The sequence below is a fragment of the Balaenoptera borealis genome (assembly GCF_965194805.1).
Source record: "Balaenoptera borealis genome assembly, chromosome: 3".
In the NCBI taxonomy this organism is placed as follows: Eukaryota; Metazoa; Chordata; class Mammalia; order Artiodactyla; family Balaenopteridae; genus Balaenoptera; species Balaenoptera borealis.
The window spans coordinates 90,627,073-90,644,979 of record NC_138866.1 but is presented as its reverse complement, the minus strand read 5'-3'; the positions used below and the strand labels follow the sequence as shown (position 1 = coordinate 90,644,979).

Genomic DNA, 17,907 nt, shown 5'->3' with positions numbered 1-17,907 from the left:
CTGCTTCTCTAGTATTCCACTGTGATTAGACCATTGGTATCTATTTTGCTGTGTTGCATTATGTCATTCTTCAGTCATTAAAATAAGATTTACTGAAAGTACATATTGTGTATTTTATTTGAGGTATGGGAATGGATGGTCCAGGTTTTGCAGGAATGAATAGAATTGGAGGAGGTATGTATAAGCATTTGTTTTTTTTGTATGTACCCATCACCATGTTTAGTAAGTTAGAAACTATGTTGAGAATTCCAAGGGAAACAAAAGTCATGGTTTACTGTTGGCTCACGTCCTAAAGGCTGCTAGCAGAAATTGAGCCTGGTACATACTTAAGGGATATGGGAGGTGATGTGTTAGGAAGCAGTTGCACAAGGTAGGGTGGATGAAGAGCTTACTGATGAGACTTAATATTTACAAGATGTACCTTTCAGCTATATAAATGACAGGTCTCAAACTTAATCTTTATTCCATAGGAATTGGGTTTGGTGGTCTGGAAGCAATGAGTAGCATGGGAGGATTTGGAGGAGTTGGTCGAATGGGAGGTAGGTAAATGTATGTAGTGGGATGTGTATGCTACAGTTCATTTTTCCCGTTATTAAAAATGTGCCCCCTTTACTTAGGAATGGATACTGTAGAGGTTTTCAGAGGAGGTATGGGCACCAGGGGGTAGGGCCAGGCAGAGCGGGACTAGGGTATCTGTGGCATGTGAGGTAGGTTGGGTAAATCATGGACTTCTTGTATTGTGACTGTTGCTGTCATTACAGCTTAGTTTCAATAAGTTCCTAAATGGATTACTGTTTATTGATAATACTTGAAAAAGGGTTAATTTGTTGCATAATCTTTTCAGAGCTATACCGTGGTGCGATGACTAGTAGCATGGAGAGAGATTTTGGACGTGGTGATATTGGAATAAATCGAGGCTTTGGAGATTCCTTTGGTAGACTTGGTAGGGCTGGCTGTTTACTTCTTTTCTTTTTGCAGGTTGTATTTTTCGAAGTTTGGCTGTCTTTTTTTGTATGAAAAATTAGAAATTTATAATGTTTCGTGCAATTTATTACTTGAAGAAAAATACTTCAGAGGTTTTAATGTACTAGCTCTCTTTTTCAGTGTCTTACATATTTGAACCCTATTTGTAGAAGACTTTATACTTTTCAGTTATTGTACATCTTCTGAGAGCATAATACCTTGGGAATTTTAAACTATGATTATTTAAATTAATTAGTATATTATCTTTCCATCCTTGTTTAGGCAGTGCAATGATTGGAGGGTTTGCAGGAAGAATAGGAGCTTCTAACATGGGTCCAGTAGGATCTGGAATAAGTAGGTTTAAATTTTACTAGAATTTTACAGTAATATTTGAATACTTGCAAAAAACTTTGCAAGAGTAGTTATTGTAGTGTTGTAATACTTTGTTCTTATATGTTAATATGACTTGTCATAATTTAGAAATAAATTTTGATATTTATTGAGCTTTACTGATTTATCGCTGTTGGAAATTTCTAAACTAACTTTGAATTTTACTTCTTTGACATTTCTAAACTAACACCAGAATATGTGTTAACTGTCACCCAATTCAAGAACCTTTATTCCAACTAAAGAATCTGGGGCTTTTTCTGATCATATGTCACGAACAACATTAGCTTTAGCACCAACTCTGTTTCTTTGCTTATTCTCTATAACTGCTATTGGAGACTAGCTTATTTCATCTGTGAAAAAAAATTGTGTCTTTTGGTAAACACAGGTGAATCACCTCAGATCTAACACTTCTGGAGACCTCCTGAGGTTGAGGGCAAGGTTAAAAAAATGCTTATTTCCTTGCTTCTTAAACCTTTTCTTTGATAGAATCAAGAGTACTATTGTTGCAAAACTGGGGAATGCCAAATTTCTTCCGTCTGTTTCCACTACTACATTTTAGGCCTTATATTAAGCCTTAACACAAGGCTTAGTTTTTGGCCCGTGTTGCTTACTGAACCATGTCTATGTGAGCTCTCCATAGTTACCGACTTCCTTTAATTGATTGAAATCTCACAAATAGGAAACAAAGTCTACTTGAACTCTTCTAAGAGTGAGTTAAAAAAATCTTGTCAGCTGAAGATACTTAACTTCCATTGTACCGTGCTTCTCATTTCATTCCTTCTTTTCATCATCTTTTCAGCCTTGGCCATTTTCCTGTTAATTATAACTTTCCTACCTTCCTTTTTCACCTCAGTGTTTATACTTCTGTTCCCCTAATTTTATATTTGTTATTCACAGCATGCCAATTTGAGGGTGATGTTAATTTTTAGAATGGGGATATTAGGTATGAGAAAAAAGGATACGATTGAGAAAGAGTAGGAGTGGAATAGTTAAAGGGGACTCGACGTATAAGAGTCAAGTGGGCACGAGCTACAAGCTAGATTTTTAAGCTCTGGCTAAAGGAGTGTGATTCCAGTTTTTGTTGTTATCTCCACAAGTTCTGTATAACATAGAGACTAAAAGTTAGGTTTTTCTGTGGTTATTGAAAATCGAATTGATATGAAAAGAGCAATTGTATGCGAAACAAGATACTGAGGTGAAAGGTAAGCTAGGAAAAGAATATTATGTAGGACAGTATGATGAGAGCAACAGTTGATGTGTTGGAGTTGTAATTATTTGAATTTACCCCATATGTCTTTGTTCTAACAATTACTAAGCTTGGTATTATTAAAAGATAAAAATGAGGATGCAAACTACTATAACATTAATGAATAAAATTCATAGGAAATAAAATTGATAGAAAATTTATGTAACTTATGTTTTATGATCAGAATATAATTTTTTAGAAATGTATATGTATAATAGAATGAACAGATTCAGTTAGCCATTAACATTCAACTAACTGAATATATACAAAATTAAAATCTGTTCCTTGGAAGATTGTTATATTGTGTGTATAAAATAATTTTGTTTATATATTGTCTAATTACATAAATGAATTAATTTTTCTCTCTTTCTTTCTCAAAAATGATTCTCTCCCTCCTCTTTCTCTCCTTCTTCCTCTTCCTTCTCCTTTTCCTTCTGTTTTTAAAACAAAAACACCAAACTCCCAAATCCTCCCTTCCCTTCTTGAAAATCCAGGTGGTGGAATGGGTGGCATGAACAGTGTGACTGGAGGAATGGGGATGGGACTGGATCGGATGAGTTCCAGCTTTGATAGAATGGGACCAGGTATAGGAGCTATCCTGGAAAGGAGCATCGATATGGATCGAGGATTTTTATCGGGTCCTATGGGAAGCGGAATGAGAGACAGAATAGGCTCCAAAGGCAACCAGATATTTGTCAGAAATGTAAGCAACTAAATGTAAAGTATACTTAAAATTATTTTTCTCCTTGTATATCTGTTACTAATACCTTTTTTCATTCTAGCTGCCTTTTGACTTGACTTGGCAGAAACTAAAAGAGAAATTCAGTCAGTGTGGTAAGTATGCCAATGACTGTAGATATATTGATATTGATGATGGAGGAAAAATTGATTTTAAACTTTTAAATACTGCTTAGACCTTTCTTTTCCTGTCCAGATGCTTATTCCTGGGTAGTATGACAGATTTAATTCCACTTCAAAGAAATGAATTATTTTGCTATCCTCTGACGTACAGCAGTGCAAATTACTACTAAATAACAAGATTTAGAGTAGAGTCTGTCATTGTCTCCTGTGGATAAAGAAAGGGCTTATTTTATTACCTGATTTTTAAATGGTTACCATATCATCATTGCTTGAATTTAAAAGGATGTTTTTTATGTGGGAAATACTAACGAATGGTATATTTATTTCTTTGTTTATAATGTAGTACAGTGCTTTGTCAACATGACCCAATGAAATGCTGACATCCAAGTGATATGGAGTTAATAGATGAGACCCATTCTGCGCACTCTGTCACCTATACAATAAAGGAAACTTAGTTGATAGCGTAGAACCCACTGCCTAGAATGCCTTAGACAGGTACATTCTGGTGGCCCTTCTGTTTTTTTTTATAAACTGTTCTTGGCTATAATGATACTACCTATACAACCGTAATATGTTCATTAGGTCTGTAGATGATTAGGTGGTTTATTACTTTTAAAAGAGGGCCTTTTTTATTGTAATGATGAGAGATTTAGTGTGAGTAGAACAAAGTAACAGATTTCCTGCTAGTATTTTTTTGCTATTGCATGGTAACCCAGAGAGTATAATTATTAATAGTACAACTATGTAGGTGGGATATAATGATGAAAAATAGCTAAGTAAAAGTGGTACATTCAACCTTTGAGAGTTAATGGAAAGTTAAGAGTATTTGGAATACATCTTTAATTTCTGGAGATCATGAAGGGGATAAGTTTAGTGTTCGCCCACAAAAGTAGCCTTTGTAGCCACTGTCACAAGGGGTCAAAGTGATCCTTCTGGAAACTGTTCTCTAATGTGTTCTCAGAATACTTTATACCTAACTTTCTTGTAGTAATCTGTTCACATGTTTTCATCCCTCCCAGATGGAGGCTCTTGAGGGCAAGAACCATCATCTTTTTATTCTAGCACCTTTCGTTGCCTCTGCACATATAGTAGGAGTTTATTAAATGTTATGAATGAGTTAAGCATTCTGAAAAGATCTTCATTCATTTATTTGGTTATTTATTAAGTAAATCTACAAATACTGCATTTTTGGTAGTCTGCTCGTCATTAGGATTAGAAAGGGGAAGAAAGTAAGATATTACCCCTGCCCTCAAAGAACATACGGTGTGGATCTGTCTACAGTGTTCTAGTGGCTCCTTTTTGTTGATCATCTTTTTATTTATATTTGTTTACATTTTATTCAAAGAAGAGAAAGAAAATTTTTCTTGATAAAAAAGTTGTTGTAAACAAGTCAACTAGTAAATAGTCGCTACTAAGAGAAAGCAGAATTATCAAGTTGTTTTGAGGTGTTGGTAGTCTTTGTAAGAGTAAGGAGATCTACCAGGATGAGTAAGCAGCATCTAGCCATGAATCCCATAGGCTACAGGGGAAACGAGCATATTACGGCCTTAGTGAGATCCATCAAATGAGGAGCAGTGGCAGCAAGTATAGATAATCCCTGCTGTTGTAGTTTCAGTGAAAAAGAATCTCCAGATGACATATGACTTTATTTTAAAAAGTAGAAATGAAACAAGATAAAGAACAAGGTGGGGCAAACAAGTGATGTTAGTGAAAATGTGACCAATACTGAGTTGACTGTTTCCTTGTACGTAGGCAGATTTCCTTTCAAGATCAGATATGAGCAAGGCTTGCAGCAAATTTGAGGTCTTTTGGTGGGCTTGTATACTTGTTGCTGGCATTGTTTTGACAGAAGGACATCAACAATTCAAAAACATTTTTTAAAAGCAAAAACTAGTCCCCAAATCTACATTTAAAAAATCTGTACAACATTTTAGCCAATAAAATAAAGTTCTTAACTCTGTTATTTTAGCTCTATTTTTTTTTTAAGGAATTTATGTAATTTTTAAAAAAAATTTATTTATTTATTTATTTATTTATTTATGGCTGTGTGTTGGGTCTTCGTTTCTGTGCGAGGGCTTTCTCTAGTTGCGGCAAGCGGGGGCCACTCTTCATCGCGGTGCGCGGGCCTCTCACTATCGCCGCCTCTCTTGTTGCGGAGCACAGGCTCCAGACGCGCAGGCTCAGTAGTTGTGGCTCACGGACCCAGTTGCTCCGTGGCATGTGGGATCTTCCCAGACCAGGGCTCGAACCCGTGTCCCCTGCATTGGCAGGCGGATTCTCAACCACTGAACCACCAGGGAAGCCCCTTAGCTCTATTTTTATGTCCCTTTTTGATCAGTCTGTATTATATCATGAGAGTAATGATTTTTGTTTTTGTTTTCTCAATTCTAATTGTAAAAGCTTTTGACTTTCAGATTTATATTAAGGTAATACCGTACTAAATAATTTCCTACCATCTTCCTGTTTTTAACCTTGAACTTACCTTGATGGAAAGGAAGATAAGTTACAGTAATAATTTATAGAATTAAGTGTCCAGCTATTGACAACTATGGAAATTATCTGGCTTGTATGAACTGAACCATCTATTTTTCTGCCACACCACTTTATTAATTTTCAAATCTTAGAGCTTTTATTTCTTAGAATGGAAAGTTTCTTTTTAACCTGCTCCAAGCCAGTAGTGGCCCTTTTCACAGCAGAAGTCAGTTTTTTGCTGTTTTTTTAACCCCCTCAGCCCAAGGTGAGTAAGTATATTCTCTTGATTACTTCTTAGTAGGAGTCTAGTGGTACTCCATGCTCTCCTCTAGACAGTAACTGCTAGTAAATGGCCCATCAGCGAACCCTCTGATTATTAAATGTCTAGAGTGGTTAATTGTCCTTGGTGGGGCAATTACAAAGATTGAGAAAATGTTGGAGTATGAGTTATATAACCCTCAATACATTTCCTTAGCGGGTATAATTCAGGAAAAAATGTGTTCAGATACCCCAAATATAACAAGATGAGAAGGAAGTGAGTATAGTAAAGTAGATCTTCTTTTATTTTGCTATATGTAATTCCTCAGAATACACATTTTTAAGAAGACTGAGTGTAAATAACTGACCCATTCAGAGTTGGACCCCACATTAATTCAGGTTGTGTTAATGAAGTCAAATAGGTATAGTTTTTCAAACTTCCATATTGTCTATGCACTTTAACCATACTCTGGCTTAGTATGTTTTAGAACTGCAGTGCAAGGAAAGCCCATTCTTAATTATTCCTGCTATAAACCATGCCAAATGTAACGTTGTTCCACAGGTTTCCATTATTTTCATTTTTTACATCAGTATGCTACCTGTTAACTGCATAGAAAATGGAGACTTGTGGTGGATTTTATTTACTAAAACACATGGTGCTTCAAGCATGACTAGTGGACTCTAGATTAACATAACAGTAAAAATAATGCAGTAAGAGTAAAAACAATGTATGAAGAATATTCATAGATAGTCCCTTTCTTTTGTTTGTAAAGAAACACTCAAACTTTGTTTTTTGTCTCCCATATCATAATTATAGTTTCTTGTAGAATATCTGATTTTGCTTTCTTGTCCTGTGGTTATGTTACAGCTGTACTTTGGAAGTAGGTTTTATTAAACCATTTATTTATTTATTTATGCTTTAATTTGGTCTGTTTTTAGATATGCTTTTACATCATCATTTTGCAGAGTATACCCCACAAGATTACTTAATAGGCTGAGTTAAATAAAATAGAAAGTTTTCTTTTATTGCAGGAAAGTCATTTTTTGTAGTTAGTATATGTAACAGCAGTATCTTTGATTACTGTAATACTGATTTCTCATTGCATACTCTTTTATCTTACACTGTTGCTAAAATAGCAGCCCTGTTTTGTTTTTCTTGGAATCACATAAGATCAGTAGATATTTAAGTCATTTAAGAGTCCTCGGAACATGTACAAAACCAGAGAAGTCTGATTTTAATTAATTAAAACTAAATTTTTTTCTCCTCAATTATTTATCTTTAGAAAAGAAAATATCTCAATTGGTGTTTTTATGGGGTTAAGAAGAAAGTTAGAAAACAACTTTCTAGTTCTATACCTAGGGGTTTTTTGGGACAATCTAACCGTGAAACAAGTATCTATAAGCCACTTTCTCTATAAACCTGAGTGTCCAAACTGTAAGAAGGTTCAAGTATCTTAGCTGATAGACCTTGTCAGCTAGAAAAGCCTTGAGATCATTGTGAGGTCAGGAATTTGGTGGTTTGAGTCATGGTTCCTAAACAGAGAGGAAATTTAAGAGAAGAAAAGAGAAACTTGTCCTGGGAGATTAACAGATTTTGCAAGAGATTATTACATATTTTCCTTTGAAGTTTTGAAGATTTCTTGCTTGAGTGAACCTTAGTATTGCTAATAAACCTATGGTGGGATACTTATGTTAAGAAAAACAGGTAAATTTAGGATAATGAAGAACCTTTAACCTTAAAAGCTCTTGAAAATTCTCCACAGTCCTCTTCAAAATCACTGTAAAGAGCTCCCATTTACCAAGGTATGCTTCTTTAATTAAACTTGCTTTATTTTCAGGTCCCAGCATTTGAGATACTAAGAGGACTCTGGAAATTGCTCTGCATTTGTCTTTAAAGCTTTAAAAATATATATATATAGATAGTCTCCAGTTTCATTTTATGATGTTTGTTAGAAAATGTGATTTCTGTATTTTAAAAAAAATTTTTTTCTTCCAGTTTCGTTGAGATATCATCGACATATAGCACTGTATAAGTTTAAGGTGTACAGCATAATGATTTGACTTACACATATAAAATGGTTATCACAAGAAGTTCAGTGAATGTCCATCATCTCATAGATACAAAATTAAAGACATAGAAAAAAAGATTTTCCTTGTGATGAGATCTCTTAGGATTTACTCTCTTAACAACTTTAATATGTAACACTCAGCAGTGTTAATTATATTTATCATGTTGTACATTACATCCCTAGTACTTATTTATCTTATAACTCGAAGTTTGTACCTTTTGACTCCCTTCCTCCAATTTCTCCCACCCCCCGCCTCTGGTAACTACAAAATGATCTCTTTTTTTCCTCTGAGTTTGTTTCTTTGCTTTTGAAGTATAATTGACCCACAACCCTATGTTAGTTCCTGTTACACAATATAGTGATTCGATATTTCTGTACTTTTCAAATGATCATCACGATAAGTCTAGTTACAATATATCACCATAAAAAGATATTACACAGTTACTGACTATATTCCTCACATTGTACATTTCCTACCCGTGACTCATTTATTTTGCAATTGGAAGTTTGTACCTCTTAATCTTCCTTTCCTATTTCTTTCTTCTCTCCAGCCCCCTCCACTCAAGACAGCCACCTGTTCCTTCTCTGTATAACTGTTTCTGTTTTGTTACGTTCATTTCTTTTGGTTTTTAGATTCCACATGTAAGTGAAATTATACAGTATTTATCTTTCTCTGACTTATTTACTTAGCATATAATACCCTCTGGGTTCATCCATGTTGTTGCAAATGGCAAGATTTCATTCTTTTTTATGGCGGAGTAGTGCAGGCTTAGGTGGCTTCCATATCTTGGCTGTTGTAAATAGTGCTGCAGTGAACATAGGGGTGCATGTATCTTTTTTAAGTAGTGTTTTTATTTTCTTTGGATAAGTACCCAGGAGGAGAATTGCTGGATCTTATGGTAGTTCTATTTTTAATTTCTTGAGGAATTGCCATACTGTTTTCTATAGTGGAAACACCAGTTTACATTCCCACTAATGATGCACAGGGGTGTGTTTGGTTTTTTACCTGTTGTAGGTTAAAAATTTTTTGGATCTACTTTAACCATATAATAATTTCTCTGGGAATTAGTCTTTTTTATACTTTTAGAACACAGTTAAAGACTGCCTGGCTTGGGTTACAGATCATGGTTTTGGTTCAGTGTGATATTTATTAACTTGAACCATTGAATTAGTATTGAGTGGGTGAGTGATTACCTATCAGTTGGTTTTAAAAAAACACAGTAATGGGGCAGGGCGGGGATGGATGAATAAACAAAAGAAGAAAAATAGTCTAGGATGTTGTAGAAATCATTCAGATCAAAATCATTCAGATCAAAATTTAAACAGGAAAAAAAAATCTTACCCATGCATTTGGATTAAAAATTCATCCCATTGCCTGGAAAGGGCTTATGCAATTTTTTGATAAGCCGTTTTTAAAATTAATTAATTTATTATTTTGGGCTGCATTGGGTCTTTGTTGCTGCACGCAGGCTTCCTCTAGTTGCGGTGAGCGGGGAATACTCTTCGTTGCAGTGCGCAGGCTTCTCATTGAGGTGGCTTCTCTTGTTGCAGAGCACAGGCTCTAGGAGTGCGGGCTTCAGTAGTTGTGGCACGTGGGCTCAGTAGTTGTGGCTCGCAGTCTCTAGAGCGCAGGCTCAGTAGTTGTGGTGCACGGGCTTAGTTGCTCCACGGACTGTGGGATCTTCCCGGACCAGGGCTCGAACCCATGTCCCCTGCATTAGCAGGTGGATTCTTAACCACTGTGCCACCAGGGAAGCCCCAGCCCTTTTCTTTGCCTTCCTCCCTTTTCCTTTTTTTGTCCTTTTATAGAACTAAATATGTCTGGCTCTTTGATTTTATTGCCAGACTAAAATTAGCCCATAGTGATCTGGCAACTATAATATTCAAGGGGAGGGAAACATTATGGTAAGTAGTCACACACCTCACATCTAAATCTGTGTGAACTGGGTTATCATACATCCTTGTATGCCTGGGGATAGTCTCAATGTTTACATCTGTTATTTGTGTGTAATTATTAATAACTCTCCCTTTTACTCTCTGAAGTTTCTGGTTTGGATGATGGATTTTTATGGCCACGTATTTTGATAAATGATATTCATTTATTTCAAATACCAGTCTGTATAGAGTCAGTAGTGATATTAACTATAAACAGAACCATTGTCTGGTTTTCCTTCTCCTGGAAGCTTCTCTAAGGTTCTTCTTTGTGCTCTTATCATCACTGTTTTCTACTTTTATTGATTCAAATCTACAGTATCTCGTCCATGCCTGTTTCCGTAATACACTTGGTGCCACTCTTACATGTGGAGTTCAAATTGTCATATTGAATAAATGACTTTGGCACTGTGGTTGAAAAGCAGAATTAGCGGAGCTCTTTGTGGCCTGGTAAAAATTAAATTTCTGGGCAGTTGCTACTATTTTCAGGGATAAAAGAGTGAAATGGAGGATAAAAGGGAAGGAAGAGAGATTAGGGGATTGGGCATAAAAGAGCAATTGTTTTTCTAAAAATAATTTTGTTTGAATTTGTAAGTTTGTTATTAGGCATGGTGACTTGGTGTCATTTTGTGCTAGCTTATCTTATCTTGCTATAAAATTCACTTTAGAAGTAAGGATTTAACATTAAAAAATTTTTATTTTAGTAAAATATTAAATCCTAAGCAAATTTATTTTGATTTCAATTTTGTATATTATAACCTGTATATATTCATTACTTTATATGAATTGCATTATATTCAGAATATAAAATGATGAGAATAATGCTTATATGATGTGCTGTTTTAAAATCATTGATGTTTTTAGCCAAGTTGTCATTTCATTGGCTATGAGAAATTTCAGACCTGTGTAGTGAAATGGAACCTGTTTAAACCGACTAGTAATTCTATAATTTTTCTTTTACAGGTCACGTAATGTTTGCAGAAATAAAAATGGAGAATGGAAAGTCAAAAGGCTGTGGAACGGTCAGATTTGACTCCCCAGAATCAGCTGAAAAAGCCTGCAGAATAATGAATGGCATAAAAATCAGTGGCAGAGAAATTGATGTTCGCTTGGATCGTAATGCATAATTTGAAACCACGGTTGGAACATTCTTACATCTGTTTTGCTGAATCTCCTAGTAAAAGTCATTTTTTTAAGTAATACTGTATGCTTACAAAAGTTGTAAAGATGAACTTTTAAAACTCCCACCAGCTTTTAACAGTATAGTGTTAATATACTGTGATTTTTGTTAATCTCAAGTTTGGATTTTTAAAGACAGCAAGTCTGGTCATTCAGTTTAAATGAATGGTTATACTATTTTTAATGAAATAAGCCATTTTCTTGTTATTTTCAGTTCTGCATAGTGGGATTTGTTTGTCCAAGTGTCCCCAGCTTTTATCAACTTATTGTAAGGTAAAACATAGATGGTTTTTTCAAAACTTCTGTTTAATATATGTAATTGTCCTTGAAAAGAAAGGGCTCAGACAAATTAGGATATGATTTTGGTTGGTTTTAAATTTTTGTTGGTGATAAAGAATTACTGTAAGTAAGTTTTAGATTCTAAAGTTCAGAATATTTTTTATTTGACTTAAATGGAGAATTGGAGTTTTCCTTCTCTGCCCTTCCCCATCATTCACATTTTCCACATAACATTAACCACCACAGCCCCTTATTTTATTATTTCCAATAATTCCAAGTTCATACAGAACTGATAACGTTGCAAGCCCCAAGTATAATAATAGGCAGACTGCTCCCAACTTTCTGTCTAGTTTCCAGCCATTAAGGTGAACTGCTAAGAAAAGAAAAATAACTGAAATGTTGAGAAAGATGGTTATGTAAGTTAGTCCTCTACTGTTCACTTCTACAGGAGCAGATGCATTTATAAATGTAGTTTTAATAAACCATGGAACTCCTAGGCACAACATATCGAACACGTTGGATCCCACGATGTTAGACATAGCCATATCTCCCTTGCCTGTAAAAAAAAAACAAAAACAAAGCATGTTGTTAAAATATGCACACCAATACTGTATTTTATTAATAAGCTTCATAAGAAAAAACACTGGATACTTTCTCTGTTTGTTTTGGAAAATTGTTGTATTAGAGCAAAAGTCTTAATGAATTTGTATTTTTAAATTTGGGGGGGTTAGTATTTAAAGTCTTAACATTTATTTATCTAATAATAATTATCTTTATTTATTAAACCATTTTTCAATAAGGTATGTAGATTACTTGTTGCTTTTCATTCTAACATGGTTAGTTATGATTTAATGCACATTTCAGATGAATATTACTTGGGCAATTAGATTTAGTGAAATTAATCTGCTATTAAATAGTAAATCCTTCCTCTGAGTCACTCCTTTTTTTTTCTTCGAAGTATGTTACTGAGGAAATAAATATTTTAAAGGTACCTTTGCTCAGTGTATTTCAGCCAGGCTTTTAAGAATGGGCACTGCAGCTTGAGGGACCTACTTCTTACCTTTTCTTGCAACCAACACACTTGCAATCGTGTCTGGTATGCTTGTTCCTGCTGCTAATAAAGTAAGGCCCATTACTGTATCTGGAATTTCTAATGTTTCCCCTGTAATAAACATAGATATTACAAGTTACAAATCTTATAGATTCGCTAACTGTTCTCTGCAGATATTTCAGATATTTCTTTCCTGAAACAGAAAATAGGCATATTTAGATTTCAGAACCAATATGTATTTACTTAGATTTTAGCTACCAAAATATTGAATAATATTGGTGAATTGGTAACCCAGGTAGCACAGATTTTTAATGACAGATATTGATATTTAATACACAAAATTCTACCAAGGAGTAATTTCCCTACCTGGTATGCTTACAGATGTTTTGGCTGTCCACTGTTGTCAAGGCTGTTGCTTAAAATATGCTAATGAGATTGGTCATTTTCTCTTTTCCCTTTTAAAAACATTTGCTAAAGAGGTAAGATTTAAGCAAATCATTTGTAGCTGTTCTTAAGCTGTAAATGTGTTAACACGGTATGCGTTTTTAAATTCCTACTTTAGTGACAGACCTTCGTTTAGTGTTTTCTTTGGGAAATCATAAATCTGAGGAAAACAAAATACGATTCGGCTTGAGTCTTTCTAACTTTATGGTCCCAGTTTAATACTTCTGTTAAATCTGATGTCAGTTCAACATTTTTCATAAATGTATTCATTTTGGGAAACAGAACTAGAGGGAAGTTTTTTAAAGAAAGTAATTGTAACTGCTCTTAATATTGTAATTGAAAACTTACTTTAGAATTTTTTTTTCTTAAAATGTTAATTAAAAGAACTTCAAGTAGCATATTTATTGCATGCTTATATATTGATACTGGAATTGTAATTGGTTGTTAATTTTGTTACCGGTTTGCCAGAGTTCATATGTACATAAATAACACTAATATTTATCATCTTGGGGACTGTTCTATGATCTAGTACTTCATTTTGTTCTTTTCTTGCTTTCCTAATGTCAAATGTGATCTGTCTGAGAAAATTTAGCGTTTTAATATGCAAGCTATTGGACTTTTTCATTGTGCTCTTAAAAAAAAGTAAAAAGAAATAGAATAGCATACTATTCTAAGTCATATATTAATTTGAGAAGAGTCAGAGGTCAGCAAACTTTTTTCGAAAGAGTGAGATAGTAATTATTTTAGGCTTTGCAGGCTATATGATCTCTGTTGCAGTTATTCAGCTCTGCCAGTGTAATGTGAAAGCATCCATAGATAATATATAAATGGATGGGCATGACTGTGTTCAGTAAAACTTAACTCTCAAAAGCAGGAGACTCAGCGATTTGGGCACACAGGTGGTGGTTTGCTCATCTATGATGTAAGTCCATTCAGCTTAACCTTTCTGGGAGAAATTCCTGATTTTTTTGTTCATTGTTTATATTCAGTTTTTCCTTCTGGACTAGGAGTTCTGTGGGACTAGAGCTGCTTATGACCAAGCAGTAATAGTGAAATCTTAATCATGAAGGTAGTAGAAACCTAAAATGAAACTTTATTTTATACCCTTTTTATTCGTTTCATACTACGTTTATATTCCTTCCCATATTAAAAAGCAAAATAAAATGTAATCCAGTTAAACAGTGAGTACCCGTCGTTTTCTCGAAACACTGGCACCTTGCTATATTTTTTATTATGGAATGGAATTCAATATAAAGACTATATTGTGCACCCATGCAATGTGATTTAATTATTAGCATAATAGAAAGACATTCTGTGAATTTGATTTCATTTATAACATGTACATTCCTTTGACTTGTACCCCTGGGCTGTATAACAGTGAAAATGTAGTCGACATGTGATATACAACTCACAAAACCTGAATGAGCTTGTTGGTGTATTAATATTTAATCTTTCTGTAAATAGCACTTATCTTTAGTCTTTGCTGAAAAAAAATTTGCTCTTTAACTAGACTACACTTAGTGAATATATGCTTTGTTCTTATATAAAACTGATTATTTTATTTTTAAATTGTGCTCTTATACTTAAGATACATACCAGTTATTGTGACCATCCAAACCAGGATATATGTAAATGCAGATATCCACAGTGCTGACATGAAAAAGGTTATCACAAAGTAGTTTTTCCAAAACTTTCTTCTACAATCTGGTGTGGTTAGAAAAAGTAGTATAATAATGGGAAGGGATAGTACCCAAAAAATTCTTTTCAAGTCTGCTTCAGGCATGTTGAAAACACTTGGTGGATCTGTTAGGGAAAAATTAAACGATTTTGAGTTTTCTCAAGTGGCCTATTAAGTTAGAAATGTTCATTTAGAAAGCTGTATTGAAATAAATTAGCTGTATCAGTTTTTAAGAGGCATTCTAATACCTCATTACTGATATTGCTGGCAAAGAGAAACTAATTGAGACTTCAGGGCTGATGGTGTAAAATGTGATACTCAGCGTTTCTTGATTTGGGGCCTTAAATCCATCAAGATGTCTTGGGTCATTCACTAAGTATGTTAGAGACATAATGTTTATGAAGTGTCAGTTCGACCTCTCTTGGTTTTCTACAGTGTGGATGGTCTTTAGTAACTTTTGCTTATGGGATTAACCGGGTGTCTTAACCTTAGGTATCCCCGTTGTTTCCATTTCCCAATATTGATGATACCTCCAGCCTGCCCTATGTATCACATAATGTATACTTAGGGAGTATAAGATAATTATAGCATAATCTTTTTATTAAGTGGAATATTTCTAATTCTCATTGTAAGTGACTTTAGGGGACTTGTTTCATTATTTTCTTTAATTAATTTACCAAACACAGAATTCACCACAATTCTTAGAAAGAACCTTAAGAAAATAGGCACTAGTATAGAATCTACATTGTAAATTATAAGACTTGAGTATGTTTTTTAAATTCAATTTGTTTTATTAACTTAGTGGAAGACAATAATATATTGGATAAAAAGGGGAATTCACTTTAAAATTGTTTGAAATTTGTATGGCATTTATAAAATACTATACCCATATATTAGGTCACATTACAACTAATGCTAGTAAAATAACTCATAAAAAATTTTTTGCCAAGCCTCAGCCAATGGGCCAGAAAGTAACAGATATAATTTTAGTGTAATAAAAAATGTTTGGACTGGTTCTTTTGAGTTTCTTGTTACAAAATTTAACTTAGACATGTGTACCTCTTGCGCCTGAAAGACTAGAAACTATAATTTTTGTAAGAAGGGGCAAAGTCATATTTTAACTTTTTAAGGTAATAAATTAGAATAAGTTCCCTGTCTAAAGTACTAAATAAAATTTAGAATCTGTTTCTTACAACCACTTTATAAAAAAGTAACCACCAAATTTGTATTTCTGGCCGTAGCTGAATTCGACTTCCTGCTAAATATATTTACTTAAGTGTTTTGCTACTGCTTCAGATGACATGTTTAAAATTCAACTGTTTCCTTCCTACTTTCTTTTTTCCCACACCAGCTTTTCTTCCTTAATTCCTAGTTTTTGTAAGTGGTGTTCTTATCTTCTTAGTCATTATCAAAAGCCTCAGAATTATCTCTGCTCCCAAGTAGCCCTTCAGTTGCCTGGTCTTGGTGATGCTTCCTTTGCAATGTCTCACATCTGTTCTCTTGTATTCCCCCTGCCTTCACTTTGTCTAGACATCTGCTAAACACATCAGTTGGTTTAGTAGCCTCTTAAAGACTTCCATGTCCTTTATTCCATATTTCAGTTCTGATAATTTCTCTACTCACAAACCTGGAAACACTCTTAATCTAGCATTTAAGACTCTTTCTATCCTCTTCCTTTCTATCCACCTTTCTTCTGCTTCCATTCTGCACATTCAGTGCTCCAGTTATGTTAGTACTTGAGCAGGCCTTTTGCTCATGTTACTTCCTTGTCAGTCCATGGAATACTCTTTACTCTTATCTCTGCATCATTTACTTATGACTAATAACTAACAGCTATTGAAGTCTAGACTTCAATAGCTGTTACTTATTACTCATAAATCAGGTTGTTAGTTAAAATCTTACTATTCTACAAGGCTTAGTTTTAATGCTCCCTTCTCCGTGATCATCTTTCCTATCTAACCATCCTTATCAAATTTTATACCGTCTGTCCCATTTAGGAACCACAGTTATGCTTTATTTGTTTCTCTTTACAGTACTTAAATGTTCACATTTTAGCTATTTGGGTTTTTTTTTTCCCCCCTGTAGTATTGGAAGCTTCTTTAGGGATAGGTCTGCCTCTTGATCATCCCTGAATCCCCATAGTGTTTTTTACGTAGTAAGTATATAGTACTTAATGAATTAAGTGAAATGAAATTAAGTTTTGCTAGTGAATAGACTTAACAGTGGCCAGGATGTGGTTATTACCTTCAGAAACCTGACTAAGACCATGTAAACTTATAGAAAGCTGGGAGTAGCCAGAATCTTCATGAAATATTCCACTGTCAGTTCTTGATTGCCTGCGGATGAATGGTTGATCCTCCTCTTCCCATCCCATCAGTGGCTGCTGTTCACTTCTCTCTTCCATTGCTTTGGCAAGGCAGGTGCAGCAAGGACCGCACTTCTTTATAATATATTGGTTAATTTTAATGTCAAAACACAGCACCAAAACATATAATCCGTATATCAAAAGCAGTGAAGTTCCTTCATACCTATAAATTAGAGAAATTTGTGTGTTTTTCAATTAAAAATGTGAAAGTTATTTTAGAGTTAGTAGCTTTTGGGCAATATCTGCTTAATTTTCGAATGCAGCAATAGAATGGAAACGTTCTAGATATATTTTGGTTTTGTAGATGTGTCCACCTTTGGTTACAGCATTGTTAAAAATTTATTGATGAAAGCTTGACACTGTCCTTTCTGTATTTCAAAAACAAGGATTATAAATTCATTGTCTTAATTTGTAGAATCCTTCCGAATGGCAGGCATAAAAAGTTCTTTAAACATAATAGTAATTGTAGACTTCAAAATAAAAGTGAAACTAATGAATAGTGATGGGCATTCTCCACCTCAGTTCATTGGAAGAATATAATAATTATAAGAAAATACAGTATCTTCATTTCAGTTGTTCTGGTATAGGAATTTTGGGTAAAATATTCAGAATATGTTAGACTTTGGAGCTTTTCAGTTTGCTATACAGAGATTTTTTGACGATTTTAATGTAAATGAGTTTGGCTTGCATTCACAAGAAAGCAAGGATGTTCTCAAAAAT

At 34.2% G+C, this 17,907-nt stretch overlaps 2 protein-coding genes and 1 long non-coding RNA gene across 4 annotated transcripts in view; 2 read left to right on the top strand and 1 right to left on the bottom strand.

The window, feature by feature from the left end:
- The window catches only part of MYEF2 (myelin expression factor 2), a gene marked incomplete at its 5' end in the record, with an annotated part of 30,918 nt that extends 19,052 nt beyond the window's left edge, over positions 1-11,866 (top strand). Inside the window, 7 exons of one of the 2 annotated variants that reach the window (XM_082387680.1) lie at positions 124-174; positions 471-539; positions 845-943; positions 1,246-1,317; positions 3,094-3,302; positions 3,382-3,433; positions 11,155-11,866. In XM_082387680.1, coding sequence (XP_082243806.1) covers positions 124-174; positions 471-539; positions 845-943; positions 1,246-1,317; positions 3,094-3,302; positions 3,382-3,433; positions 11,155-11,318 — 716 coding nt within the window. In that variant the 3' untranslated portion in view covers positions 11,319-11,866. The remainder of the gene's footprint in view (positions 1-123; positions 175-470; positions 540-844; positions 944-1,245; positions 1,318-3,093; positions 3,303-3,381; positions 3,434-11,154) is intronic. The other variant, XM_082387681.1, reaches the window with a different exon arrangement.
- LOC309626674 overlaps positions 11,584-17,907 on the top strand; it is a 49,764-nt gene continuing 43,440 nt past the window's right edge. Inside the window, exon 1 of the long non-coding RNA XR_014243351.1 lies at positions 11,584-11,643. This is a non-coding gene — a long non-coding RNA (uncharacterized lncRNA). The remainder of the gene's footprint in view (positions 11,644-17,907) is intronic.
- SLC24A5 (solute carrier family 24 member 5) overlaps positions 11,875-17,907 on the bottom strand; it is a 30,593-nt gene continuing 24,560 nt past the window's right edge. The window contains exons 6-9 of the mRNA XM_082387661.1: positions 17,067-17,350; positions 14,741-14,947; positions 12,710-12,811; positions 11,875-12,205 (exon numbers count right to left, since the gene is read on the bottom strand). Coding sequence (XP_082243787.1) covers positions 11,883-12,205; positions 12,710-12,811; positions 14,741-14,947; positions 17,067-17,350 — 916 coding nt within the window. The 3' untranslated portion in view covers positions 11,875-11,882. The remainder of the gene's footprint in view (positions 12,206-12,709; positions 12,812-14,740; positions 14,948-17,066; positions 17,351-17,907) is intronic.